A 27,858-nucleotide genomic window follows, 5' to 3' on the forward strand; every position below is an offset into this window, starting at 1 on the left:
GAGGTTGCTCAATGTGGGTGGGTTTAGGCAGAGGGCAGATTAAACTCTTCAGGGAGCAGCTAGCTGAGTTCCCAAAGGCAGACTTGTGGGTCAGAGATGTGCAAACCCTGACAAGCCTCTTCAAAAGGGGATGAAGGGCATGGATCTCATCCAGCTCGGAGGGATAGCATGTCATAGTGAGGCAAGAAGAAGTAACGAGTTGGACTGGAAGTCGTAGTTCTAGTCTGGGATTGTGTAGTATTGATGACAAGGAGTTAAGACTTAGTCAAACTGAGGCTCTAGGTAGATAAGAGACAAAGGAAATATTTGTTGTTATGTTTATTATGAAAAAACCCTCTAAATTGTAGTTACTGCGTGTGGTAATATTATTTCCTCTTTTGTCTCGAATGATTCTCACAGTCCCTCATTGGCATGGCTGCAGTTACTAACTTTCCCTGCTTCTGAGAATCAGCAGAAGTCCTTGACCTTGCGTTTGTGTTCTGTATCAATGCATGAAAGGTTACTGAACCTTTTCATGAAGAGATTCCCGAAGGAAGCAAACACACTCAGTGTTCAATATGTCACTCTGAATGGGACTCTCCCTTATCTTCCCATCACATGAATTCAGAGGTCATTTGATTTGTAGACTTTTGAGGAATGACTGAAAAGAGCTTTTAATATTCTGTGTGGCTCTGTTTATCCTGTCCTTTGTGAATGCAGCCCACACTGTGAATGAGAAACAGACCAGCAGGAAATTGAAATAGTGTATTAATGTCCCCTGTACACCACAGGAAGGGTCTAATTCATACTGAGGATTATGACATTAAAAGTATAAGGCCTCATGAGGACCTGAGTCCTTTGAATTTGGACTTTTATTGCTTCATTATGTGACGGTGTGAGCTCCAGTTTACCCAGGTCATTAATTATGTCTGTTATTAAATCTACTGTTGTCTTTAAGTTGTTCACAGCAGGCCTGCATCTTCTTTCTTATGTGTTCTCTCATTATCGCCTGCTTGTAGACGATGCTCACAGAGGATATTAATTGTTTTTAATTAATTTCACACTCACGAATGTATTTTTAGTTTAGGTGCAGAGGTGCACCAAAACTGATTTATTGTTGGAAACCTGATGAAAGCAGGTTGCCAGCAGAACATTTTTCAAATACACATACTTCTATGTGTATTTGTTTGAAAAAAAAAAAAGTACGATTCTGTGCCCAGTTCATGAATTAATTAAATGACTGTCATCAGTATTTTTTAATGAAATATATGTAAGTGAAATGTGAAATCACTGCAGGCCTTGAGAGGACTGCTTTCCCTCAATACCTCTATCACTGAGGGAGCTGGGATTCTCTGCAGATTAGGTGACACTGGTCTGAGGTGTTGAGTATCCATTAGCAGGTCTGCCAAGTGCCTCACATGTCAGAGAACACAACCTTATTAAGATAAGACCAAATTAAAGAGCCTGCAATTTATTAGGAGCAGGCTCCGCAGCCCAGCCGTGGTTGGCCTTTCTGCATATGAGAGAAGAATATGTCAAAGAAGGACTCTGAGCTGCCTATAAAGGGCAAGGTCATATGCGGTGACTGACAACTTTACAAGGCAGAGTGAGGGAGATTACTTCACAAAACTAGGCATTAAAACGGGATCTTAAATGTGTTTTCTCTGCTCGCCCTACCTTGACTTGGAGCACCTCAGTGATGCAGGGACAGTGTAATCAGTGTGGTTCTCTTTATTGGTCTATATGGCTGGTATAGCAGTAGTTGGGGCATACACATTAGTGGTAGTATCACAAGGGACCTTAAATGTAGGGGCAGGGTTGTGTGATATGCTAGATGCTGAATTTTAGCCGTGTGTTGTGACAGGTTCAGGTAGGTCTGAGAAAACACTGCCTTTTATTATCTTAGCTAGTCCAGGAACAGAGTTTGCACACTGCATGTGTGATGAGGGAGATTTTGTTGTTTTAAAAGTCAAGTACAAAGAACATAAATTGTGTGTCATTAGGTTCCCAGAGTTACAGTGTTTGGTTCTGCATGTGTGGACCTTTGTTTGTTAGTGTGCTCATTGACTATGCAGAAGAATATTTTATTGAGCTTTGTCGTTGTGTTTGTTTGTGTATGGGTGTAGGTGTACATTTGCTGACCTTCTGGTCTCTCCCTCTTGTTCTACAGCTGTCTGGTGTCTCTGGAAATAATGCTTTGCTTATTGCTTTCTCCTGGAAAAAGTGCTTTCCTTTTCATGTTATATGTCTTGTTTCATGCCAAGTAATGTACATTGTTGACAAAGATTTTCCACAGTATTCAATACGCCAAGCTGGACCAAGCATGCAGGGTATTGTGTTCTACTGAGTTTTTCGGAGAAAATTGCATGTCATTCTCATTTTACCTGTCTGTGAGAGTTTCAGCAGTGGCCTTTTGTTTATGGTAGCTCTGATCTTTTGCTTAAAAAATCAGAAATCAACTGAATTACTAATTATTCATTTTCCTGATTAGGGCTGGGGGGCGGGGGGTGCTGGAGCATTCATTAGGTGAAAGGTGGGGAAACACCCTAGACAGGTCGCCAGTCCATTCACACCAAGGGGCAATTTTGTATCTCCAATTTGCCTGACTTACATGTCTTTGGACTATGGGGGGAAACTACAGCTCCCCACACAGACATGAATTGAACCCAGGACCTTCTCGCTGTGAGGCAACAGCGCTACCCACTGCGCCACCATGCCACCCATTACTAATCATGGTGTTATTAATTTTCATGGAGGTAACACGTTTGTACGTCAGTATTTCATGAAATTTCTTGAATTTTTTGAAGTAATGCATTGTATTTCTACCCAAATATCTGCTTTGTCAGCATCATAACACTATATTCATGTGAGAACACTTAGACATGAAGTCTAGTTAGGATGCAGGGATGGCAACTGAGCACTGCCTCCCATACTGACATAACAGGAATGACATTGTTTTTTTTGTTTTTTTTAATACAGTTTTGAGAGACTGTGATGGATATATGAGGAGTGGAGCATGAGCCTTTGCTGTTCAACGTGCAGACTGTGTGCAGCAGCAGACCTCTCAGTCTCCACCTATATATTGTCTTTTCTGACAATTTTAATCAAGCTTTGTGAGGTTTCATTAGGTTGTGGCTGTAGGGGTTTATGGGCGTTGCCAGGGGCGACAAGATGCAGCCTTTTATGGTTTACTGATTTACACTGCAAACCAGAATGCATGTAAGCATCCCACTCTACCGTAGAGCGTGACCTCCTGACATAGGTCATATGAGCAGAGAAACACACTGCAGGCGGTAGGGAAGTTCTCAGGAGTTTGGATTATCAAGAATACCATTGGACCTACTTTTTTGCCTTCAGAGACAACAAATAAGGAACGATTTTCATGGGCAGTATGACTGACTGCCACACGGCTTGGTCCTTAACTGTGCTGCCTCTGCTGATGGCCTGTCCTTGACATATGAATCTCGTTGTCCATACAAAAGCAAAAAAACAACCACAATAGCGAATTGATTTTCATCTTCACTTCTGTCAGTGAATTTCACGAAATCTGCACGTGACTGCTTTGTGAGATGGGGAGCTTCTGATTCTGCTCTGATACAAAATAATACACATGCGAGCAGATGCTAGGGCTGAATGATTTCAGTCAGTGGTCATGTCAGTAATCAGCCTGGAGATTACTTCTAATATGTTTGGCCACATTGTGACATTTTTCAGGGGGAGCACTTGTTGAAATACATTTTGGCAAAAACATGTTACCTCAGTCCAGTGAAGCCATTGCACACTCAGTGCGTACTTTGCAGCTTACCATTTCCTATTGCCAAGTGAACAATGACAAATCTTTGCAGGTTGGCACAGGAACATGAGCACATCAGTGATATTTTATTATGTTATTGAAAACTTGAGGCATTCATTACTTGAGGGAGGAAAAGAAAGTGTATCAGAGAGAGAGAGAGAGAGAGAGAGAGAGAGAGAGAGAGAGAGAACAGGAAATGGATAGAAACACACAAGAAGGGGAAAAGATTCAGAGTGAGAAAAATATTGCGGGAGAAAGAACCACTGAAAGAAACAGAACAAACATCATTAAGTATTTGAGAAATACAGGTCAAGGACAAATAACAAAAGGAGACGAAAGAATAAGAGAAACCATGGACGTACAGTAGGCATCTCTGAACTCAGCCATTATAAAAATTGCACCAAAGCTTAGTACAATAGCTTTTTATCACATACATTTACAATGGGTTCCATAGTAACAGCAATGGGTGAGACACACGTGCGCCCGCACGTGCGCGCACACACACACACACACACACACACACACAAAAACTAACACATAAACATACTCAAACACAAATATCCTTCTAACATATTGACATTATTGGCTTTACTGTTCAAACCTGCCACATCTCAGGTGTTTTATGTTTGGCCCAACCTCTTTGTCATTTGGGAGGTGATATAATGTGAGTGTAAGAGTAGGACTCATTATAGACAGGGACCGTATGTGGTCTGACCTTAGTATTGTGACCTCTGCTCCCCATAGTTTTCCTTGTCCCCGTAGGCTGGTATATCGCAGCCATTATGGAAACAGTGCAGTGATCTGACACTTGAGAGTATACACACCAGTGACACAAACACACACACAAAGACACACATACACACAAAGATACACACACACACACACACACACACGTTGGCCCTCTTAGTTTTCAGATTGAATGCAAGTGTCCCTAGCATTTTTCTAATACATATGGTATGAATAAAGCAGATACTCAAACACTCCCCCTTTCATTTCAAAATGATTGACTTTCTGACAGTATTATACTTATTCAAGTGCAAAAACAGTTGCAACTTCACCATCGCCATCCTAACACTTTCTCAATTCATTTCTCAGCTCAGAGTTCCTGTTGATATTTGGTTGGTCAAAAAAAAAAAAAAAAGGATCTTGTGCACTTCAGACATTTCCTGTTAATTTCACTAAAGCTTGGCTGAGTTCATAACAGTTTTCACTCAGATTCAGCTTTGCTGTTTACTCTCTTACGTGGAGTTCGACAGGTCACCTGTCATCTTTACTCCGTGGTAATGAGGGGTGAGTTGTATCGAAGCCTGATGAGTCGTCCACAGGGCTGGTGACACTGTCCTCTTGCTCCTGTCTGACCTTGTGGAGTCTCACCACCCTAAACACTATTACCCTTTGTGCATATCTGTTCTTTTTTATTTTTGTGAAAATCTATGCACTCATATATTTTGCTCATTTTTTCTCCTTCTCTGTGTGTGTCCTCTTGTTCTCCGAAATCATCAGGGCAACCAAATGAGAAAGGTGACAAAATATGTGGCACATTCCAAATGTCAATATTTGAATTATGCTGGCGATGTTAACGGTGCAGCAATCTAGCCAGCCTGGAAAATTAGCATCTGGCATAATGTTGAACTGCCCCGGAGAGAAGAGACGAGAGTAATGTTTGTAATAAATTCACGGCAGATTTCTCTGACTGTCTTGATGGCATGTTTGCCTTAGACATTGTGATGTTATTAACTATGTCAGAGTGCAATACTGCTATTCTATATGCACATTTAGTCACATACTAGCACCAGTCATCCTCAGTGAGACTCAGTGGAGATGAATTATGTTCTAATGTATTCCAACTGGAGCAGAGCATCATTTTGTTGCACAGTCTGCTGGCTTCATATCGGAGTGTTTTGACTGTCCTGTATGATTTTATTATGTTATGTCAATCAAGCAACTGGTTAATTGTCTAAGGCACACTACAAATAACAATCTATTCTCCACATGAGGATACCGATCTACTCCAGGTGATGCTCTGTCAAATGGAGATCACAGCAATGTCATCAGACTGTCTGAGATAATGTGAAGAGGTTTTTGGGATCCACACCTCTCATGCTGGCATTTTTCTATTGGTTTTTGTTTGTCAGTCACACTGGTATTTTCAAAAGTCAGTATTTTTTAATATAGTTTCCCCCTGCTTTTACTGTAATTTGTTTTTGAAATGATTTTTTTGAACTGTCCAGTTGCTGAGATGCAGAGGAATGGCTCTGAATTTGTGGAAGTTCTGTTTGGCTTTTCTGTTCTGAATAGTCTTACCTCACTTCAATACCAGCAGTTGGATTAGAATTCATGGAAAAGGTGTAATGTTTGTGAGAGCTGGTTTGTCACAGTTTGGCTTGTGACAGATCAGAAGAGTGTGAGGGATTTGTTGTGACAGTACAAATCCATCAGATTCACTTTGAGATAAATTTAACAGCTGGAAGAAGAAAGAGAGAGATAATCTGAAACAAAGAAAGGAGAGCTTTTAAGGAGTTATGATTAAGACCAAGAAATTCTGACCTTCAGGCTGACTGAAAGTAAACCATTTAACTGTACTTTATCTATCTTTACTTCTTTCAGCTGATAGCTGGATTTACATCCCCAAATCAGTCTGATTGATCTGAACTGATTAAAGCTAATGGTGATATTTTAGAACTCAGCACAGGCAAGGAAGTTCTTAACCTGGCTCTCAGAGAGTTCATTTCTAGCCCTCTGCGCCCTCATCTGACAATTTACAATTGACAATTTACAATTTGGCATTTAGAAGATGCTTTTATACCAGAGTGACTTACAATTAGTTCTTCAGTCAGGTTTAACAACCACATGATCAAAAGATCGCAGTAAGAATGCAAATGAATTATTTTAAATATTACGCTCCTGTATATCTTGCGACAGAAAACAGAAAAATTATGAACAAAACCTGTGGAATAGAGAAAAGGCTAGTACATAGGATTTTTTTTTCCTTTTTTACATTTTATACCATGAAATATAAAAACATAACATAAAAGAGAGGTTACGCATTGGGGGACAGGTGAATTCTGAAAAGGTGGGTTTCTCTTGTGGAAGATGGCGAGAGATTCCGCAGTTCTGATTTGGTGAGGAAGGTCATTCAACCACTGCAGAATGAGGGCAGAAAGATGACGTGGCCGAGTGGAACAGCTGCCAGATTCCCATAGTGAGGGGACCACCTGCTGTCCAGCGGAGGTTGAGTGGAGAGATCTGGTTGGGTGTAAGGAGTGATCAGAGACTGAAGGTGGGATGGGGCAAAGCTTGTTGTGGCCCGGTAAGCCAGCACTAGTGTCTTAAACTGGATGCGGGGTACTACCAGAATACCAGGCATGCAACAGCACTCTGAACTAGCTGAAGCGGCCTGATAGTGCAGGCTGGTAAGCCAGCCAGTAAGGCATTGCAGTTGTCAAGTTGCTTGTTAGGTAAGGAAAGGGCGGATCTTACTGATGTTGTGGAGGGAGAATCTGCAGGACTAAGTGACCGCCACAATGTGGCTTGAGAAGTACAGCTGGTCTTCCAGGGTCACGCCAGATTTTTGGTTGACCTGGAGGGGGTCACCATGAAACCTTCAATGGTGATTAGAGTGTCGATTGTTGGGGAGCTCTTTGCTTGGAAAAAGAGAAGCTCATTCTTCTCCAGATTGAGTTTGAGATGGTAAGTGGACATGCAGGAGGCAGTGCCGACTAGGTAGACTGCAATGTGTGGCTGGACCAGAGAGTCAGTGGGGGAGAAAGAGAAGAACAACTGTGTGTCATCGACGTAGCAATGGTAGGAAAGACCGTGGGCAGAGATAACTTGTCCGACTGATTTAGTGTAATGGGAGAAAAGGGATGAGCCAAGTATGGAACCTTGTGGGACTCTGGTCTGGAAAGGGCGGGTGCAGGAGACTGATTCCCTCCAAGATTCCCTCCGGTCAGGCAGGTAGGATTCAAACCATGTGAGCGCAGATCCTGAGAACCCCATCCCAACAAGGGACGAGAGCAGAATCTGGTGGTTCACAGTGTTGAATGCTGCGGAGAGGTCGAGAAGTATGAGGACAGAGCTGAGTGACTTTGCTCTGGCCAAGTGAAGCTCTTCTGTCACTGTGAGGTGGGCCATCTCGAAGGAGTGGCTGGCTTTGAATCCTGACTGGTTCGGGTCCAGGAGGTTATTCTGGAGGAGATAGGGAGAGAAATATCTGGAGACGAGTTCTAAGAATTTCTGAGAGATAACCCCTTCACCAGGGGCCACATCCTCTGGTGGTTAAAGAGAAACTGAGCAGTCTATTGGTTCCAATTTCTTTGCTTGTCCATGACTTCAGAGTGTGCTTCCTCATTTCATTTCAGAAGAAATAAAGGCATTCCATTTCCCATGACCCAGAAAACAACTACCATCAGCCTGAACTACATCATCTTTTCAGATGCTTTGCTGTTAAAGCCAGCATGTTTGGAGAAATAGTCTTGGTGACAGGTTGCTTTACTCCTGTTCATTTCCACTCTCTGGTGAGGCTCAGGCTGATGAAGTGTGGGGGCTTGCTTACTGGTGATCTCAGTGCCAGTACTCTCTATTCTAAAAAAAAAATGTATCCAAAATTCCAATTCAATTAATTCAGTTAAATTAAATTCAGTTGAGTTTTTACAACGGATGCACCACTTCAATAGCCAGGGCTCTACAGCCTGCAGGTTGCTTTAAACTATGGCACAGTCAAAAGCTTTTATCTTTTTTTAAACACATTTGAGTATTTAAAACCAGCTCTAATGAGGTTTTTGTGGAGGATAGGACTGCTACTACTCTCTGTATGAAGAAGAGTTACAGGATAATGAGCAGAGTGTGTGTGTGTGTGTGTGTGTGTGTGTGTGTGTGTGTTCATGTGGGCAGGTGTGTCTCCTGTGTAGGTGGAGAGATAGTTGTGTGAATTAGTTTGTAGATGGGTGGGTGTAATTGTGAAAGCATATTGGGAAAACCCTTTTTCTGGACTTATGTGCTGGTGTTGTTGATGCACATTGGTGTGTGAAGAACAACAATGTAGCCATCTTAAACAAGAACTGGGGGAAGGTCCTTGCTTAGATAAGCTGCTGTAAAAAAAACGGGCCCCTCCTTAGAGATTTATTGCGCAGTTCAGCTGCCCGCTCTTCTATCTTAAATTTCCTTTAAATAATATCTACTGTCACTGGCCCCTGGCTCTGTGAAGTAATACACATTAGCTACCCCATACAAGGGGAATCCTGACTGGGAGATTAAGAGCCCCTGTCTGAAGACATCCCGTCTTAGTGGGTGGATGGATGCCTGGTCATGTCACAACATCATAGGCAGACTCAGAGGTGAAATTAACCACCAGTCAACACTGCGTTAGTCCTCTTGTTGAGGATAAAGAACAGAGAGATGGGAAATTCAATAAGCTGCAATGAAATCGGTGCTGATGGTGGGACTTTGTTTCTTTACTTTGTCATGTTATATCACATGACAAATGGATCAAAATTTCACTACCCATATGCTTGCAACTTTGCTTGTGAATATTTGTTTTGCTCCTTTCTTTTATTTAGTTCACAGCAACAGAGTGCAGTATCCATCTTTTCAGCAACAGTGTCAATGTTCAAGTGCCTCACAATCAGGACATTTATCAGTATGACCTATTGCTCTGTCTCTATGCTGCCAGAGTGGTTAGTAGTCGTATTGTTTCCCTTTATTTACCTTCACTCAGATCCAGCTCAATGCTCGACCACAAACAGTGTGAGAGAGGGTGGGAACACTGTCTTTGAACCTCTAAAATATATATTCATAATTCAGTCAGTTATGCATGAAATAGACTGTGGAGAAAAATCAGAGAGAAAAAAAAGTTTATTGCTCTACATGAACCTCTTACATTTTAAATTGGGAAGACCTTAATTGCATATGTTTCATTTCAGCCCCCTAGAAAATGAATTAAAATCCAGGCTTGGCTTTCTGTATGTTTGAATGGGCATGTGGAGGGTCAGATATGATTAGATAATTCACGTTTCATAAAGCTCTGATAATCAAATCATTAAAGATTAACCGAGAGTGTGGAACCCCTCAGCACTGATGGAGGATGGCTCATTTAATTATCGTGCTATGTCCGACAGGACTCTAATTCACTTCCAAATGAAGCTGAGATGACTGATTGTAGGGGAAAGCCGCCTTCATCATACACAAGTCATAGCAGAGTGATTCATACAATATGCTGGATTTCTTTCATACCATGCACACCATTTATCTTCAACAAAGTGATTATGTAAATAATGTGATCTTTTTTAACTGTAGTGTTTCTTACACACATACATGTTTTATGAAGTGAGAAAGGACCCAAGTCTAAGTTAAACACTCATCTTAACCAACATAAACTTACTGGATTTGTCCCTCTGGCTCTCACTGTGTTTCGCAGTCACTCCATGTTTTTCTTTTACTGTCTTTCTAAAGAAGAACCACAGCCTATTTGGCGTGGTAACAGCTGGACTATTGATTGTTGTAGGTTTAGAATTAATGTGCTCTGATGCTTGGTTTGATAACGTATAGAGGTTTTTTTTTTTTTTTTTAACCTCAGTGTCCACTAGGTGGGGCTGTTCTTCCAAAGCCCTCTCACCCACCATCACATCCCTCAGGCACTCACTGCAATATGCTGCAATGGTTATGTCCCTCCATGCAACCAACCTCTGAAACATACAGAGAGCCACTGTCTATGGCAAAGAGTGTGCTGACAAATATGATATTTTTTTCATTAAGCAAAAGCAAAAAACAAAACAAAACAAAACAAAACAAGACAAAACAAAAATCTGGAACAAAACAAAATAATAATAACAAAAAACTGTTGTTTCTCTCAAAAATCTCTATGTAACAGCACTCAAGAACATCTTGTTTTGAAAACCCATCAAAGCCCAGAAATGCTAATTTGCTTGTCTTTGATATTCTCTCATTTGCAGGGAGATGAAAGACGTGTTCTAAGTTTTGAAATTCGGAAGAGAAAGTCGTCAGAAAGAACTGACAGAGTGACAGAGCTCAGGCTGGACGACACTGATTAAAGCAATGAAATTTTCTTGAGCATTTGTGGATGGCACTCTTATTGCGAATGCTGAGATAGAGAGAGAGCGAAACTTGCTGTATACTGACCCTGCAGGATGTCAAGCTTTAATTGGATCTGTTTTCCTGCCTTGTTCAACAAGACTTACATATGGCTCAGAGACAGCTTTACTGCACCTTCCTGTTTTTGTTTCACAATTATAGTGCAGATAGGTTTTTGTGTGACCCTGATACAGTGAATCACATTATATAGACACATTCCAAGCATTTCTTTATGAGTGAACTCCAATGAAGAGATGTCTGGAAACAAGCTGGTATGCAGACACAGCAGACTGGTGATTACTATTGAAGGAATATTAATTAATGCTAATTACTATTTGTCTTTGGGACAAATAGGAGAAAGAGCAACATCTTGTGTGCATACATTAACTGAGTGAGAGAGATAGAGAAGGAGAGACAAAAAGAGAGCTAAGTGTAGCACAGATGCCCATTAAATGGACTGTAACCAGCATAGATTATATGCAGGAGGGAGGCCATCACTCTCTCCAGTGCAGGATATTAATGTTATGATGGAATGTTCCGCCCATGATGAGGAGGTATTACAGCAGACATTAAATATGAGAGATTGTCCTGTTTGACTCAATATGCCATATCAAGCCCTGTTTGGGTAATTTCTGTTTAATTCACAGTGACTGGGATGGATTTCCATGTGGAGAACTATCTGAATTGTAAAGTTCCACTGAAACTCATTTGAACTCATCTTTTTAATTTGTCATTTTTCTCACACTTGAACTATGCTCTAAATTATATTGATAATATGGATTCTCATTTTGGACCCCCCCCCCCCCCCTCCCAATCTCCATTGCAGGTGGGGTGTGTATAGCACAGTCTCTGAAGATCCCAAGAGAGCCAAAGCCAGGCGAGTTTGATAAGATCATTCAGCGACTGCTGGAGACCTCCAATGCACGTGCCGTCATAATGTTTGCAAACGAGGATGACATCAGGTCAGTATAACCCAATCAGGACCTCAGTCCCAGCACTGAGAAAGAGAAAGAAGCATAAGGGGTATGGCAAGAATGAGCAACATCTGTATTAATGCTCCCTATCTTGTGTTGGAGTGCCTTCTCTGCCCACAGCATAGTTTTTAAAGTAACTTTCATATTTGGTCACTTGTACGGAGTCCAGGATTTGTGGATTTCTGCCCCGAGAGCAAAAAAAAGGACTAAAAGGAACATAAGGAAAAGGAAAGAGGCTTCCTTTGCCTGGAGGCAGGAAGTGACCTCATTACCATTTCCTACTTTGAGGGGGTAGTTCATGAGGGCCCACTGAGATATACTGAGCCTCTTATGTAACACAGTCCCTGAGGACTACCTTCTCTCAGCTTTCAAGCGTGTGTTTGTTTGTTTAAATACGTGTATGCTTGTGTGCGTGTGTGTGTGTGTGTGTGTGTGTGTGTGTGTCTGTTAGTCTGTATGTGTGTCTGTGTGTATCTGTCTGTGTGCATTATTTGTTTTGGGTCTGATACCTGACCTTAAATATAACTCGAGTAATGTGAGAGAGGATGACAGGGTGAGTTGATGGTACTTCTGTTTTTTATATAAGCAAAGTTTCTCCTTCCTCCTCTTATATCTCTCTTCCTAAAATGACTGAATGTTCATTTAGGTCCTTAATAAGGCGTCCATGTCGTCACTGTTCTCTGCTTACAGGCGTGTGTTGAATGCTGCTAAGAGAAGCAACCAGACAGGTCACTTCCTGTGGGTGGGCTCAGACAGCTGGGGGTCAAAGATCTCACCTGTGGTCCAGCAGGAGAGAGTGGCAGAAGGAGCCATCACCATTCTACCCAAACGGGCTTCTGTTGATGGTAAGACAAGTAAAGCAATGAGACTGAACTCCAAATGAATGGATGGATGGATGCATGGATGTGCACAAGCTCATCAAAAATGAAACAACACTATTTGGCTACTGTTTTTGTTGTTGCTAAAAAGATAAAAAAAAAAAAAAAAAACAGAAGCGAAGATACATACATGCATTGCTCTGTGTCGTTTGGTGCACTGCACCAGTCTAGGGGGCCTAGTGCTTTTCATTAAGTGGTTACTCTAAGACCCCTGCACTAGCTCTGTCTCTACCATTGTGGACTATTGACTGAGACTTAGTCACTCCTTCTGCTCTGTCTATGTACCACTTTGCTTCTCTGTATAATATCGCTCTTGTGGCACAAACTCTCCACACTCCAGGCTATGGCAGGGGAATAGCCCTTCAATTAGTGAGCTTTAGACAGAACACATTGGATAATTGTGTCCGTAGGGGCTTGTATCAGACACAGGGGTTGTAATGGGGAGTCCTTCTCCAACTGAACTGAGATTTTGCTCTTTCTGTAAGAGTGTGATACTGAGTGAATGAAAGTTTGTCTAAGTCCATACTTTTTCTTTTCTCTCTCAACTCTCCCTCTTTCCCTTGCAGCATTTGATCGCTACTTCCGAAGCCGTTCTCTCTCTAACAACAGAAGGAATGTGTGGTTTGCAGAATTCTGGGAGGAGAACTTTGGCTGCAAGTTGGGAATGCATGGCAAACGACTAGGAAGCTCTAAAAAATGCACAGGTAAGATGATGAAGAGCATGTCTAAGCAATATGAAATAGAAAGCACCACTGTCATGTATCTGTAGACTCTCCAAAGTGTTGTGATAAAAAGGTTTTCTGCTGTAAAAAAAAAAAAAAAAAAAGGAGCTATAACAAAAGGTAGGTTAAGGTTTTCTGAACAGCAGCCAAATCACACAGTACATTTTCTGCCAGCGTAAATGACAGGTTGCTGCGGCTCTTTATTTCTCTTGCATGAGTGCTCCCACAGAACAGTGTGTCTCCTGCTAGTGCTCAGTTTGGGCCCCGATGACATTTGGACACTTTCCAGTGTCTGAACTCATCAGACCCAGCTTTCCTCTTAAAGGTGAATTCAAAATGTGCGAGACACAGATGATGCATTCTAAGAGGGTCTCATTTTCTTACTGAACAGTTGTTTATCTCTATACACCTTCATCTCATTAGCTGTCTCATTTTTTCTGTCTTTTATCTCCTATATTTTTGACCTTTCCCTCTTGTTCTCTTGCAAAGAAAGACAAATAAAGTTTAAGCAGCTACTTATGGTGACTGGTCAGCATCCACTTCTCTTCCTTCATATTGGAGTGCCACAGTTAGCCTGAGGGAAGGCAGTGTAGCAACCAACAGCAGGCTGTTGATGACTGACAGAATGCTAAGACCACACACTGCACAGAGAGAGAGAGAGAGAGAGAGAGAGAGAGAGAGAGAGAGAGAGCTGTTGTGAGTCATGGAGCTAATTTGGGAATGAGATACTAGCAGCAGAGAGAGTGTAACATACAGCACCAAGAAATGGAGGGATGTTATCTACCTGAGACAGACTGTGCACTTCTGGGGCTACACTGTTTACTGAAAAAGACAAAAAACACTCTCACACAATAATTTGAGTGCGGAAAGAGGGAGGGAGGGAAGGAGAGAGAGAATGAGAGAGAGAGAGAGAGAGAGGGGAGGGGGGGGCAACAACAACAAAAAAAACCCCCAGAGCAGCACAAGTACCATATTAGAAGGCTACTGACACTTGAGGGATATGTGTGCTTGCGCGTGTGTGTGTGTGTGCGCGCGTGCGTGCATGTGTGCGTGCATGTGTGTGAGCTTGCTAAACATATTGTACTAAAATATCAGACTTGAGTATGCAATATGATGGAAAACCAAAGTCATCACTTACTCTGCACCAATCTGCACTAAACAGGCAGCAGATTGTCAATGACTTCTCTGCTAGACACAAAAATAATAAAGCCAAACATAATAACACATATCATTTCTTTGTCAGACATGTGGCAGCACTGTGTCACATGGGAAGAGACCAGAGGCAGGCATGTTGTGCTGTCTCCTCTACTGAGACCAGTTGACTGAGACAGACAAAGTCACTCTGAATTCACAAACATTATCAAATGTAGAAACCTGGAAGATATGGAAGACTGGCTTTACTTCTCATACAGTAATATTATATGTGTCAGATAGCAACAGTTCTGGCAAAGTGCTTTACAAATGAAAGATTATAAAGGTAACTCGTGATTTTTGTTCCCGTGACATTCCTGACATTTGGTAGATTCTCGGTAGGATGTGAGTTGGTTTGGCTTGCAGTTGTATCTAACCTATTTATACAGGACACTGTTTACAAACATAGAAATTCCTGAAAATCTTTAATGATATTAATGAAAAGCTGGCAGCTGGTAGGTAGTTTGGTGAACTGGCTGTGTTGTCTGCCAATATGTACAAGTCTGTGTGCGTGCATGCGTAAATGTGGGTGTGTGTGAGTGTGCATGAGTGCGTGCATGTATGTGTATGAGTGTGCATGTGTGTGGCTGTAACACAGAGTGTGTTTGACATAATGAGACTAATTGTGTTTGCTCGCTGTACACACACGAGCACACACAAAAGCACATCACTTCATTGCTTTGATAGATCTCAGTGAGGTAAAGATAACTTTGTGGAGTCCATTAAATACTGAAACAGGAGAGAGAGCTAGTCACTGAATTAATAGAAAACAGTGCTCACCCTTAAGGAGTTGTCAGTATGTCACATATTACTCACTAATATCCCTGAAGCAGGCTATCAAAGTGGAAAAAGACTGGTTTTGAGTTGTGTAATTTGGTCTTTTGCAGCACGTGAAGTGAGTCTGAGTGGAGTGAGGTGTTTTTTTTTTTTTTTCTCCCACTGACATCTCACACGGTTGTTCTGTGAAGTGTGACATGGGACTGAGAAGCAGGGTAGGTTGTATGCTGGACTGAGTTTGACAGGAGGAGGCAGACCAGGTACAGCTGTGTGGGCATTTATACTTGCACCTGTCGCTAGCTGCTCTGCAATCAATGCAGTCACACACACACACATAAATAGCTGAGTCAGCAACCTGCCTCTAGATGTTGTGTGTGTGGGTGTGTTGGCCCATACAAATATGAGTGCTCGTGTAGGAGAGAAATGGTAGAATGGAAATTTTATGTCAAAATCATCTTACCTAGCAGTCTCTGTGAGGAAAAGTGGGTGAAAAGGGGAAAGAGAGAGAGAGAATACTGGGGGAGGATAGACAGCCACTAATTATTGTTTCAAAACATTTTAAATTTCAGGCTCTCATTGACCAAAAATGGTACTGGTGAAACAGTGGTAAGTGGTACTGGTGTACAGCTAGTACAGTATGTACTGTTGGAATGCTATTGGAATTGAAGGTTGCTGCTCAAACAATAAGAACCATTAATTAGATAATGAAAGTGCAACTGAGTAACTTAAGCTCTTACAGAGAAAGGAGGGAGGGTGAGCGAGGTGATGTGTGAGGAGAGTAAGATGAGTAAAGTAAAGTAAAGTAAAGCAAGAGAGAAATGGAAAAGAAAGAAAGAGAAAGTGCTCAGCTTGCACTTTTGGAAGTCTGTCCTCCTGTCTAGCCACTCAGATTCAGATGAGAGTGAGCTGCTGCAGCGTGTGTGTGTGTGTGTGTGTGTGTGTGTGTGTGTGTGTGTGTGTGTGTGTGTGAGTGTGTATGGGGGTGTGTGTGTGTATGTGTGTGTGATAAAATGCATCATTTAGAGGTGGTATTCCTTTGTTTGGATGGCCTGTAATATCCAGTGTCTTGGCTGACGTTCAATCCCAGGCCTTGCTGTAGAGCTCCGGTTATCTGTCTCAGAGAATGAGTTCATAAATATTTGACGGGGACACTTCGACACACCTAATACTTGTTTTGAAACCAAGAGAGAGACGTGTTTTGCAGTGGAGCACCCATGGCTGGCCACATGGCCCCTTGGAACAGAGCTTAAGAGCAGCCAAACATTTCTCAAACAAGCGCGTTTGAAAAACGTGCTGGATATATATTGAAGCTGACACTTTGCCGTGGGCTAATTGAGAGTTTTTTTTTCTTGAAGTAACAAGATTCTGCTTAATAATACTTGATTATACACATCACAAACGGTGCTGTGAGCCCTGTTTACTTGGTGAGGTTCTTTCTGTGCCTCCTGGGTTTATGCCACATCCCACAGTGATTGAAGCTGTATGTTAAATTGTGTCTGAGTAGGTGTGTGTTTTTGTACATGCGTGTATTTCTGTGTCGAACACAAAGAGAACTAGCAAATCCCAAAAACATTGCCAGTTTTGGATATGTGCCCCTCATCTCCCTGTCTCTCTCTGTCTGTCTCCCTCTGTTCAATCTCTGTCCTATTCACAGCTTTGTTCTGTTTCTCTTAATCATTCTGGTTTCTTTTGTGTTACTTTCTGTGTTCTGTTTTCCCCTTGCCAGCTTCACATTTGCATTTGATTTTCTTCTCTGGTCAGCTTTCTGTTTTCTTCTCCTCTCTGATAAGTTCTGTGTTCTGTTCTCTTGTCTCGTCTTGTCAAATCAGTTTTGCGTCCCATTTCCTCTGGTCCATTCTACACTTTGTTCTCAGAAGTGTAAGGACAGATGGAGCTGTCGGCCAGGTGGAAAGCTAAACCCAACTTATCCCTCAATTTAGCATCGCCTTGTTCGTTGCCCTTAAACCGAACTGTGGTGCTAGTAAATGGGATTTGCTCCTACAGATGCCATAATAAAAGATCTCCCAGATCTAAGACTGGGATTTGAGGGAGGATATCTTTCACATTTTTGTTTTTGTCAGGAATAAAACAAATTAATGAGGCCACAACGAATCAATTATCACAACATTGCTTAAAGACTCCACACAAACAAGTACCTAGACTGGCAGAAACCTTTTTTAAATACAAAAAGCACTTCATTTGAGATTTATTAGGGAAAGATTCAGGATTACTTGAGTTCAGTGCTGTATGAGGCCAAAGTGCCTTACGTGTCCAGGTGTAAATAAATTCAGTTTGGTAAGTGTTTGAGAACAGTTCTGATGTGATCTGTAGGGGAAACTTTTTTGCATCTAGTGAAAATTGCTTGTTTGGTTCTTGAAGAGCAGAGAGACTAGGTCATGTTTTAGTTTAATGCAAATGCCTTGTCTGATTTACAATCGCTGTTTAATTGGAAAACGTAGGTGAGCACATATGGGTAAAATAAATAAATAAACACCAAACTGAGCCTCCCCCATTCTTCTGTTCATCCACACGAAGATGTCATTGCTGCTGTAGATAATAGCACATTTGTTAGTGCATGTGTTGGCTGAATATTGAATCTCTAATGAGAAGAGTCATTTGCAGAGTGAAGGAGTTGTGTGTGTTTCTCCCTCTGTTATCCAGCCCCTCCATCTGCTGAATCTCTAATTGAGTCTTGGGCTTCAGGTTCAAACACTCTTCATCCCACAGGTGTGCTTAGTCATCAAATCCAAACCAGTCACTCAGTATTGCCGTAGCGTCTATCTCATTTGCCTGATCCCGTCATCGGTCAATCTGACATCAGTAAAGGATATTTGGCACCAGGCATTCTTACATGTGTTCTGTATGTGGTGCAAAGCTGCGCTTGATTAATTCTAATTCTAGGGCATCCGCACGAGAAATGCAGCATGTATTTTTTCTTCAATACTACCATTCAAACCCTGTGTTTTCCCTATGTCCTCTTGTGAGCAGGCAAGAGTGGATGGATCTACTTTTTCTGGGTAAGTGGCTTTTCTCCTGAGCATTGTGTAAATCACTGCCCTAAACAAACATTAATGAAAAGTGTGGTACTCTGGCAGTGTGACCCTTCCTCTGCTGCAGACCGGTGTGAATGCAGGGAGGAGAAACAGAGAACGATATGAGTCTCTTTTCCATTTTGTCCCTGCTCTTTGTGGAGAGCATACATGACTGATCACACAACTGCTCATCTATCTGTTAGATTACTGTTAGAAACTCAGATTGAGTCTTTACAAAGATACTTGTCTGGTCCTGATGTACCCTCCCAGCCTCCTGTGTGGAGGAGGGGGGATATAATCTAGGAAATCACCCTTAATGCAATTCTCTCTCTGTCTTATTGTGAACAATGGGACATGTCTCAGGTGGCACTGCTTTCTTTCTGTGGTGTGAGAACTTACTCAAGGTGTCAGGCTGAGTAAGGGATGATATGCCTCCAAGTGCTAGAGGAAAGAGAAATGTTTTAAGCTAAATGTCAGGACAGGTTTGGCCTTTCTCCAGAGAATGGAATCTGTTCCTCGGTTGACTTTGGGCTGTATTGACCCAATCAAACAGAGTGTCCTGTGGGATCCTCATAGCTCAGTGATTGGTTGTAGGCGCTTCCTATTTTTTTGGCTTTGATGGGAACAGTTATGTGATAGACTTTCTGATTGGTGGGATATCGTTCTTAAATCTGCTAGTGATAATACAACACACCTTATTAAAGCAAAATGTTGCGACTTGGTTGAACTTCATGTGGAGTATGTGAACAAATACTGAAAGCTTCAGCTCAAAACAGCTAAGTTGACTCTGACAAGTATTGATGTTTTGCCAAGCTTGGCTCAGAAGTCATGCACTCAGACTGCATATATACAGTTGCGGTGATATCCTCATGAATGATTCTGAGCTATTGATTAGACAGGCCTGTGCTGGCAGACAGAGTGGTAATTTGGAGTGAGAAAGTGAAAAATGCTTAGGGCTGTACAGCGGTTTCTTGTTCAATAAATCAGTTCTGATTCTGGATCAAACTAAGAAGCCGTATCAGCTTCAAATATTGGAAACGATTCATTCACAATTTGTTTGATAAACTTTAACTCTGGATGTTTTGGAACAGTCAAGTTTTATTTTCATTATTTTCAGTGGGAGAGAGCCTTTTCGCCTCCTTATATGAGCCAGTAAATGTGTTATAGTCTGCTTGCCCTGACCTTGGGATCTGAAGTCGTGTGCGTTCAGGTCAGTGTCAGTGCGTCATGAAGAAGAAGTTGTAACCTGGGGGTAAGTGTTATGGTCTTAGTTGACTGGACTGACACTTGAGCTAATGCACTCTCCCATCTTTGCCATCTGACTACTGAGATCAGACTCAGAGCCTTTGTGAAAAATTAAAGTGGCAGTAATGAGATATACCATTTATGCATAATATATTCTGCATCATCAGAATAAATGTGTTTTTCTGGAAACACTTTCGTTTGGCCAAACAGTAATTATTATACATTTCTTTTCCTCCAAAACTGTTCTGTGATTTCTCAGATGCGCATCTTTTTGACAGCACAGTTCTTCTTTGTTTTATGGAGGGAGAAAATGTGATCCAGACATTGGTAGAGAAGGAAGAGCCAAATTTTGGCCTCTAATTGACATTTAATTGAGATGGCTTATTGAGTCATCAAGCTGTCCATCATTCATAATGCCCTGAATCATTCAACAAGCCACAGGGGTCATTAAACTTACCCCCCACCCCCCATCACTCAGAGCCAGCCAGTTCAGTATGAACATGGGCCAACCATTTCCTCTGTACTGTGATCATACCATCTACATGAGCATTAACATGTCCTCAGTGGCCTCAACACAAACCCTCTCTAGGGGCATAATAATGATGAATATATTGTCTCTGATTGGCTGTTAATGTTAAGTTAATGAGTTCCGAACAGATTTGTGTGGTTAAACATGGCCCCTACCTGTGAGATTGCTTTTCCCAGTGGTAACAGACATCTAACTACGCCACTGACTGCTCCACTAACTACTACACTGAATCACTGAATTGCAGATTTGCATTAATCATGTTACATTATGTAATCTGACAGTTTACAGTGGAGGATACTTAAATCTAATTTCTGCCATTACTTGTATTGCTCAACAGGCTTAAAAGGCAAAATCACCTGCGTTTACGTGTGAGCTCATTTTGACATTTGTGTCCTCGTTCTTAAATTGTCCTTGTGATTTTCTGAATATTTAAGTTGACCAATAATTATCATTTATCATTATTTACATTCTGAAATAAATTATATATATATATATATATATATATATAAACACTCAACAGAATACAGGGAATTCACTCAGGTAACTCAGGCAAAGGCTGCTCCAAAGCAACACACATTGGAGGATATGCATTTAAATGGAGAGAGAAATTTTCTCGAGACAGTGACAAGGCCAAAAAGATTACCGCTTTGGATGACCAGCCCATCACTGTGGTAGCGAATAGGCGCTTTCAAATTCGGCAAACTGAGGCAAGCGTTCCAGGCAAATGGGTTTTCTTTTAACTTTAAATTTGAACGTTTTTTAGGTCAGCATACTCCGACGACATTAGTCCTCAAGGCTACTAACAACAACCAAGGTATCATTTCAAAATTGAAACAAATAACGCTTTAGCTGTATGTGATGTATGCGAGTTATCCTAAACTAACAACCACAGAGAGCAATACAGTCGCTTAACTAACGCTAATGATAGCATACAAAAAGAGGCTTTCAGAAAAAGTATCAACGAAACTGACAGTTAACCACTTGACTTATTGAAAGAAGATTAAATAAAATCGAACACTTATGTGTAATTTCTGCTATAACTCCCATCTGGGCACACATCTCCATACAGGCACCATATCATACCAGTGGGAGCTGATGCGGAAAAGAGACACATGAAAATCAGCAAAAAAAAAAAAAAAACCTATTCAGGAATCACCAGTATAAATAAAACAAGACAGGAATAAAACAGATGATGCTTGTGTCTGTGGTCATTTGGCAGGCGCTTTTGTCCAAAGCGACTTCCAAAAGAGCATAGAGAACAGGCTTAAATCAACTCGCCCCAGCACACAAAACTCGTGCCAAACACCACTCCATGGACTGTGGAAGGCTTTAGTGAATTACTGAGATTTTTTCTTTTTTTTCAGCAAGTGCAGAGTTATAATAATACCTATTTAGTGTTATTAAAGGACTATCATTATTGAACAGCCAGGCTCAGATGAAGTGAGGTCAGGGATTATGAGGCCAGACAGAGGTGAAAGAGGTGATTCTTCAGCCTTTTTGTTTATTGTGTTCAGTTTGCCTTAGCATCTGATGGAGCGAGGCCAACTCGTTACATCATTTTGGGGCTAAGTGCAAAAAGATTTGAGATTGAAACCTTAACCTACCGTCAGTTGGTACCGCTAGACGTCTTGCAGCAGATCTGAACGGGTGCTCTGGGACATTTGATTTGATGGCAAATTGGATGTAGACAGGTGCTGTTTCTTTTGCCACTTTGAAGACCAGCGTCCTGCTGGAGAGGGCAACAAGGGACAAACATTTTGGCAGGTTAAAACCTAAGCGAGCTGCTTCATTTTGAACCCTCGGGAGTGGACAGATTGAACGTGGAGGGAGACCAGCCAGGAGTGTGCTGCAGTAGTAAAAGCGAGAAACGACTTCTGCCTGGAACAGAAACAGTGCTGTGTTCTCCAACAAAAATGGAAAAACTCTCTCTCAAAATAACTATCAGTGACATGGCTTCTGAAACAGAATAGTCCAGAAGGAATGTTCAACCAATTTTTGTAGCATTTTAATTCTGGCTCCTCAAATACTGATGGCAACCTCTAACTCGGACACAAAAACCAAAATAAGTATAGCAAAGTCAGTTTTTCACAAAATTTTTCACAGATTTCAGTTTTTTCACAGATTTTATGGAAAACAACCTGGTTTTCTTTCTGATGAATAACCCTCTAAATGGCTGGATTGATCTTCTAAAGCCAGGCAGTAAAGCTGTCCTATAGGATCATGGTTTTCTGATAAACTGTCAGTAAACAGTAGACACTGTTGTGAACACACGAGAAGTTTCAATGTAAGAAAACACTCCACAATTTAGTACTTACAGGTTAAATAAACTGTACACACTGACTAGGTTAATGTAGAGGCTGTATTTTTGCACTGTGTTGGTCAGACACCAGTTGTAGTTGAGAGAAACAGCTAGTCCTGTCTGAGTTTGGAGACAGTATTATAGTGCTCGATGCCATATATCATACTGCTGTTGCCCGTGTTTGTAATGTTTAGACTCTGACCTCTGCCCTGATGCTTCTCCAGTTCCTGTTCATCTATGGACACCTGAGTAATCAGTCTGTCTTTTGACAAGCAGATGTGTCACTCCGGCGTTGTGAAGAGTCATTATAAAACTGAATTGAATTCCATTTACAGGAGTTTATTAATTCCACACAGACAGGTGTATTGATTGAGTAATAGCAGGTTGTGTTAATTCACCTTGCCTGGCACATTTTTACTTAGCTTTTGTTGCCTTGAGGGTTGAGCAAAACAAAAGCAGTGTACAGTCAATACTTGTGTCTCTCACTTTTCAAAAAGAAAAAAAACCCTTCTATTGCATGGTGATGAAGTCAGGAGAAATAATGTAGGATTTCTGTCTAGATTACAATTTTGATAGAATAATAAAAGAAGTCATGTTTTATTCTTCCATTGTATTATTGAAGTTTCACAGAAGTCAGAAAACTTTTTAAGTTTTCCTTTTTTTTTCTCCCATAATATAACAGTTTCTAGAGTTGTTAAGTAAAGCTGTATTTATACATCAAAGCCCTTTTGCTTTCATCTGCTCATCTGTTTATTAAGTCAATTAAGATAATGACTGGGTGTATGTGAAAGCTTGTTGAGCTTATTTTCATTGCTGGGAGAAAGTAGCGCATAACTCTGTGAGTACACTCTTGTCTAGAGGACTAGAATTAGTGAAATGAGAGCCTAAAGATACATACTATCTCAGAACTGGAGAGATAACAGGATCATGTGAGGTGAAAAGTTGTTGTTTCACTTTCGTTTTGTTTAGGGTTGGAAAAGGTGGGTCGGGACTCCAGTTATGAGCAGGAGGGGAAAGTGCAGTTTGTGATGGATGCAGTTTACGCCATGGCACATGCTCTACACCGCATGCACCGAGACCTGTGCTTTGGCTACCCAGGCCTCTGCCCCCGCATGAGTAACATCAATGGCAAGGAGCTGCTTTCATACATTCGTGCAGTCAACTTCAATGGTGAGTAACAAATTCTTCATGACTATTAGTCCAGCAGATTACCACCTGTTCACCTTTCACTGACTGTAGCCAATGACCTCCTTATAGAGATTTAAATGTTTCTTCCACCCATTTATGTATGAACCAACCATCCTACCATTCAACCAACCATTATAGCTCTCCATTCACATATCCATCTGTCCATCAATCCGCACTGTTACACTTGTACCATTTTCCCCCCACCTTACTCTTTCTATCCACGCATTCCTCACAGTTCCCCATGCACAATGCTTTGTAAATTGTTGTTGATAAATTAGAGTGGAAACGAAATAACACAAGCTGAGCTCAGTGCCAGGATACCATATTTCGTTGTAACCACACATCACAACACACACCAATAGTACTCTAACAGTAGACAGTGTGTATTTTATTTTAGGAGCTTTATGAGAGAGTTATGAGACTGTTGTAGAATCAGGTACTGAGCAGAATTTGTTTTTATAAGACTTATGCTTACATGACTGTTTCTCTCACATTTCCTCAGATCCTGTTAAAGAAAACCCAAAACATTTGTGTGCTCTTTAAAATTATATCAGATTTTTCATTTAAATATTCATCTTTTCTTTGCTTTCTTGACAGTGTTTTGTTTGTTTCTGCTTCGCTTCCCCCATTTTTCATCATCCAGCGGTGTTTGGCTTTGAGTTGTGTCATTTGCATAATTGCCAATGAGTGATTAAGTTTTGCCTGCACATAGAAGAAGGGGTGTAAGTGGGTTCGTTAAAAGCTCATTAATTCAGTTTTTCATGTCCTCAGCTCAGTATCTCAGATTCCTCAGCAAGAGTGAAAGGTTTCATGTAAAGAGCACACATATCCTTATACCACTCCCCTGTAATGCATGTGTGTATCTGTGTTCATATATGTTAGTAAGTCTTTGTGTATATGTGTACACTCAATGACCATCTTTTGAAAAAATAAGTACACTTCTGAGTGTTACATAGCATAGATAGCCTTCTTGATGTCTTGTTCGTCCGTATGCTTAATTTTCCATAATGATGCAAATGCAAATACTTATGCAAATATTTAAGTAGTATGTAGAAAAAACACACATGTCTAAGATTTACACACTTAGAGTTTTTTGAATGTATGTTTTATTGAAAGCACAAGAAAAGCTGATATAAAATGTGAGTGTGTGTTATACATAGCTTTGGATGGTATTCAGTTCTGTCAAGGGCTGTGCTTGTTCAAAAACACAGGCCTTATGTTTTTATATTGACACATAATCCATCTCTTTTACTTTTCATCTGATTCACTAAAATTCATCTCAGTGAAACAAGTTAAGCAAAGTTGGTTCTCAACTTGAATTTTCTTTGTTTTCTTGAGTGTGTCTGTATGTTTACAGGTATTTCTATTTTTTATTTTTTTTGGGCAGAACGATGAGCTTGAGTCTCACTTATGAAGTTTGGTGTTTGCAGAATGAGAGCACCATTTTTATTTCCCTCTGTTGTTGTTTGTGATCAGCGCACTAATGTTCAATAGGGATAAATTAGGCCTGGATCTTCCTCTTCCCTTACCAACAATGAGGACTGAGGAGGGATCTATACTAATCAAACACAGCTTAAAGAGGACCGGGCTAGCCAAGGAGTCAAAACCTCATGCATATGAACTTTGCTTGAAAAAAATCAATATACTGCCTTTTGTTTTGATGGAAAAAGCTTCAAGGTGCTTCCTCCTCCAAGAGTGGCTGGGGAAAACACAGGCAGGCAAACAGCATGTTTTAACGATTTCACCTCTCTCAGCAATTGCCCGCACATGGCAGAATGACCTTTCTCAGTAGCATGAGAATGACTCCATGCCTTGACTGCAGATGCTCAAGTCAGTCTGGTTACTCAGAGAGAGGAGGAGAGACAGGAAAACTTCCACTGATGGAGCTCATGCTGCCAGTCCAGGCTCAGAGGAGGGAACTTTAACCTTTCCAAAATACAGTGGACTCTTCATAATGAGAGAGAGAGAGAATTAATAGACAGCAGAAGGTTCTTTGAAGAGGTGGTGGATTTTGTATGGATTTACATGGATTTTTGTCCAAGCTATGCCACTGATGTTTTCTATGTACTTCAGAGGTATCCTTAATATTATAGACTATGAATAAGTTTTTACATAAATATCATTGATCTGCATCACAAAAGAACTACTTTTTTTAGAAAACTGCATAGCAATACATATTATGTTTTTTTATATAATGTCAGTTATACTACACATTGATCGACACATTCACAACAACCACTGATTGGAAGGGAACTTTGTTGAAGTCTTGAATTACTTCCACTTATCACCATATGTCATCTCCTGAATTTCAAACATCTTGAGATACCTTAATATATATCTTTAGGCTTTCGCTGTGGCCTTATTGTATTTTCTGTCAAGCAAATTCCAGGGGGCAATTCTGTTCTATGACACATAGCATCACATCACTACACAACTCCAACTATTTACCATTTCTGTTTCTCTCGTGGCATTTTGAGATTTTTTTCCCCCTACCAAACAGAAAACGAAGTCAGCTATGAGTCAGGCTAAATAACAGGACTTCAAGAGATGCTTTTCAATGGATAAGATCACAGACATGCCATGGGCACTGTCACTTTTTAATGAACAGACTTTACAAAAATGTAGCACGTGTTCAGTCAGGGAAACTTCGACAGCAAACCATGTTAGCTTTCAGCAGTAACCGTTGAACAGTTCATTTTGTTCTGTGTTTTGAGATCCCCAGTGCAGAAATCATAGCATGCCCTCTGTACCACACACTACCTTTTTATATCATTGGCAACTGTTTGTAAACATTGATAATAGAAACCAGGCTAAATGAAAAACAGACTGAAAAATGACAGTAAATTCTGGCGCATTCCTTCTGGAAAGCAGCTCCTGTGTGTGTGTGCCTGTGTGTGCGTTGTAATTTGGTGTGAAAAAGTGTCCTTGGAGATTGACATTAAGCATGCACCAGTGGTTTTCAGTATGGTTGTCACACTGGAATGGTTTTGGGTGCCATTACTGCTGACCACATCCTGACCTAATGCACTGTAAAGTGATTGAAAGAATAGTTCAACACACCATTTCTTTTATCGCTGGCGAGATTTTCAAGGCCCTTTGCTTTTAAAATGCCTTCACTCTGGCATGTGAAAGGAGACCAAAGAAAATGATCTTTAGAGTCTCGAAAAAGACTCCAGATAGAAAATTAGTTTTGATCCGTTTGTTTGTTTAATTTCTGCCATTAAGTTCTTTGTGTTTGTGTCAGATGTCTTTCAGAAGCCAGGTCGTTCAAATCCCCATTAAGCACCTTCCTCTTTATTCAGTCCTAAGGGACATATGTACACACGCACGTTCAGAAACAGTTGTTCACACACTTAGAGAACAGAGGTTTTTCTGCTCCTCAGAACAGAAACTGTCCCAGAGCAGGACTAAGGTGGCATGTGCAGAACTGCAAAATGGGCAATGGCCATTTCATTCTTTGATACTGACGGTTATTACGTAGGATCTTGGCTATTTCTCGCTCTTTGACCAGCCATAGCCAGTGACTCCTCTGTGCTCAACTGAGGCTCATAGCTTTGTCAGCAACTCTGTAACTGAAGCACTGAAACCTCTCTAAAGCTGGACTCATCAATGAGGCTACACAGTTATGCAAAGAGTCTCTCATTACAATTCATCAGTCCACTGCATTTCCCAGTGCGGTGAAAAATACAGAGGCCTGGACAGAAGAGTCATTACAAGTCATCACCAAACTACCTCTCCTGCTGCTCTGAAAAATACTGACAGAAAATGGTCCTCCACTAATGAACAGGAACTAAGTGGGCTCTGATGAGGCCTGACCATGCCGATTATGGTATGAGGAGTCAAGGGAGGACGCTTCTCTGCGCTGGAGAAATGCGTCTGGGCATTTCTCGTTTATACTTCTCTTAGACCTTAATGAGACATGGTGTGTGTGTGTGTGTGCGCGCGCACGCACGTGTGTGTGTGTGTGTGCATGTGTGTTTGTGTGTGTGCGCCATGTATTGGTATCTTTCCGGATATCTTTGTATCTTTCCAAATGCTGGTCCTCACTAGGAGAATAATGTTTTTCTAAACTATATTGTTGTTACTGATAAAACAAAAATTTTCAAAACATTTCTTTGGTAAAGGTTAGGGTTAGGGTTAGGGATAGATTAGTATTCATTAG

The 27,858-nt window shown here is 41.1% G+C and overlaps 1 protein-coding gene across 2 annotated transcripts in view; it reads left to right on the forward strand.

Moving 5' to 3' along the window:
* The window catches only part of grm8a (glutamate receptor, metabotropic 8a), a 71,984-nt gene that overhangs the window by 25,270 nt on the left and 18,856 nt on the right, over positions 1-27,858 (forward strand). The window contains exons 2-5 of one of the 2 annotated variants that reach the window (XM_030769228.1): positions 11,688-11,823; positions 12,526-12,680; positions 13,280-13,417; positions 23,478-23,678. In XM_030769228.1, the coding sequence (XP_030625088.1) occupies positions 11,688-11,823; positions 12,526-12,680; positions 13,280-13,417; positions 23,478-23,678 (630 nt within the window). The remainder of the gene's footprint in view (positions 1-11,687; positions 11,824-12,525; positions 12,681-13,279; positions 13,418-23,477; positions 23,679-27,858) is intronic. The other variant, XM_030769236.1, reaches the window with a different exon arrangement.

Source organism: Chanos chanos, chromosome 1 (genome assembly GCF_902362185.1).
Source record: "Chanos chanos chromosome 1, fChaCha1.1, whole genome shotgun sequence".
Lineage (NCBI taxonomy): Eukaryota > Metazoa > Chordata > Actinopteri > Gonorynchiformes > Chanidae > Chanos > Chanos chanos.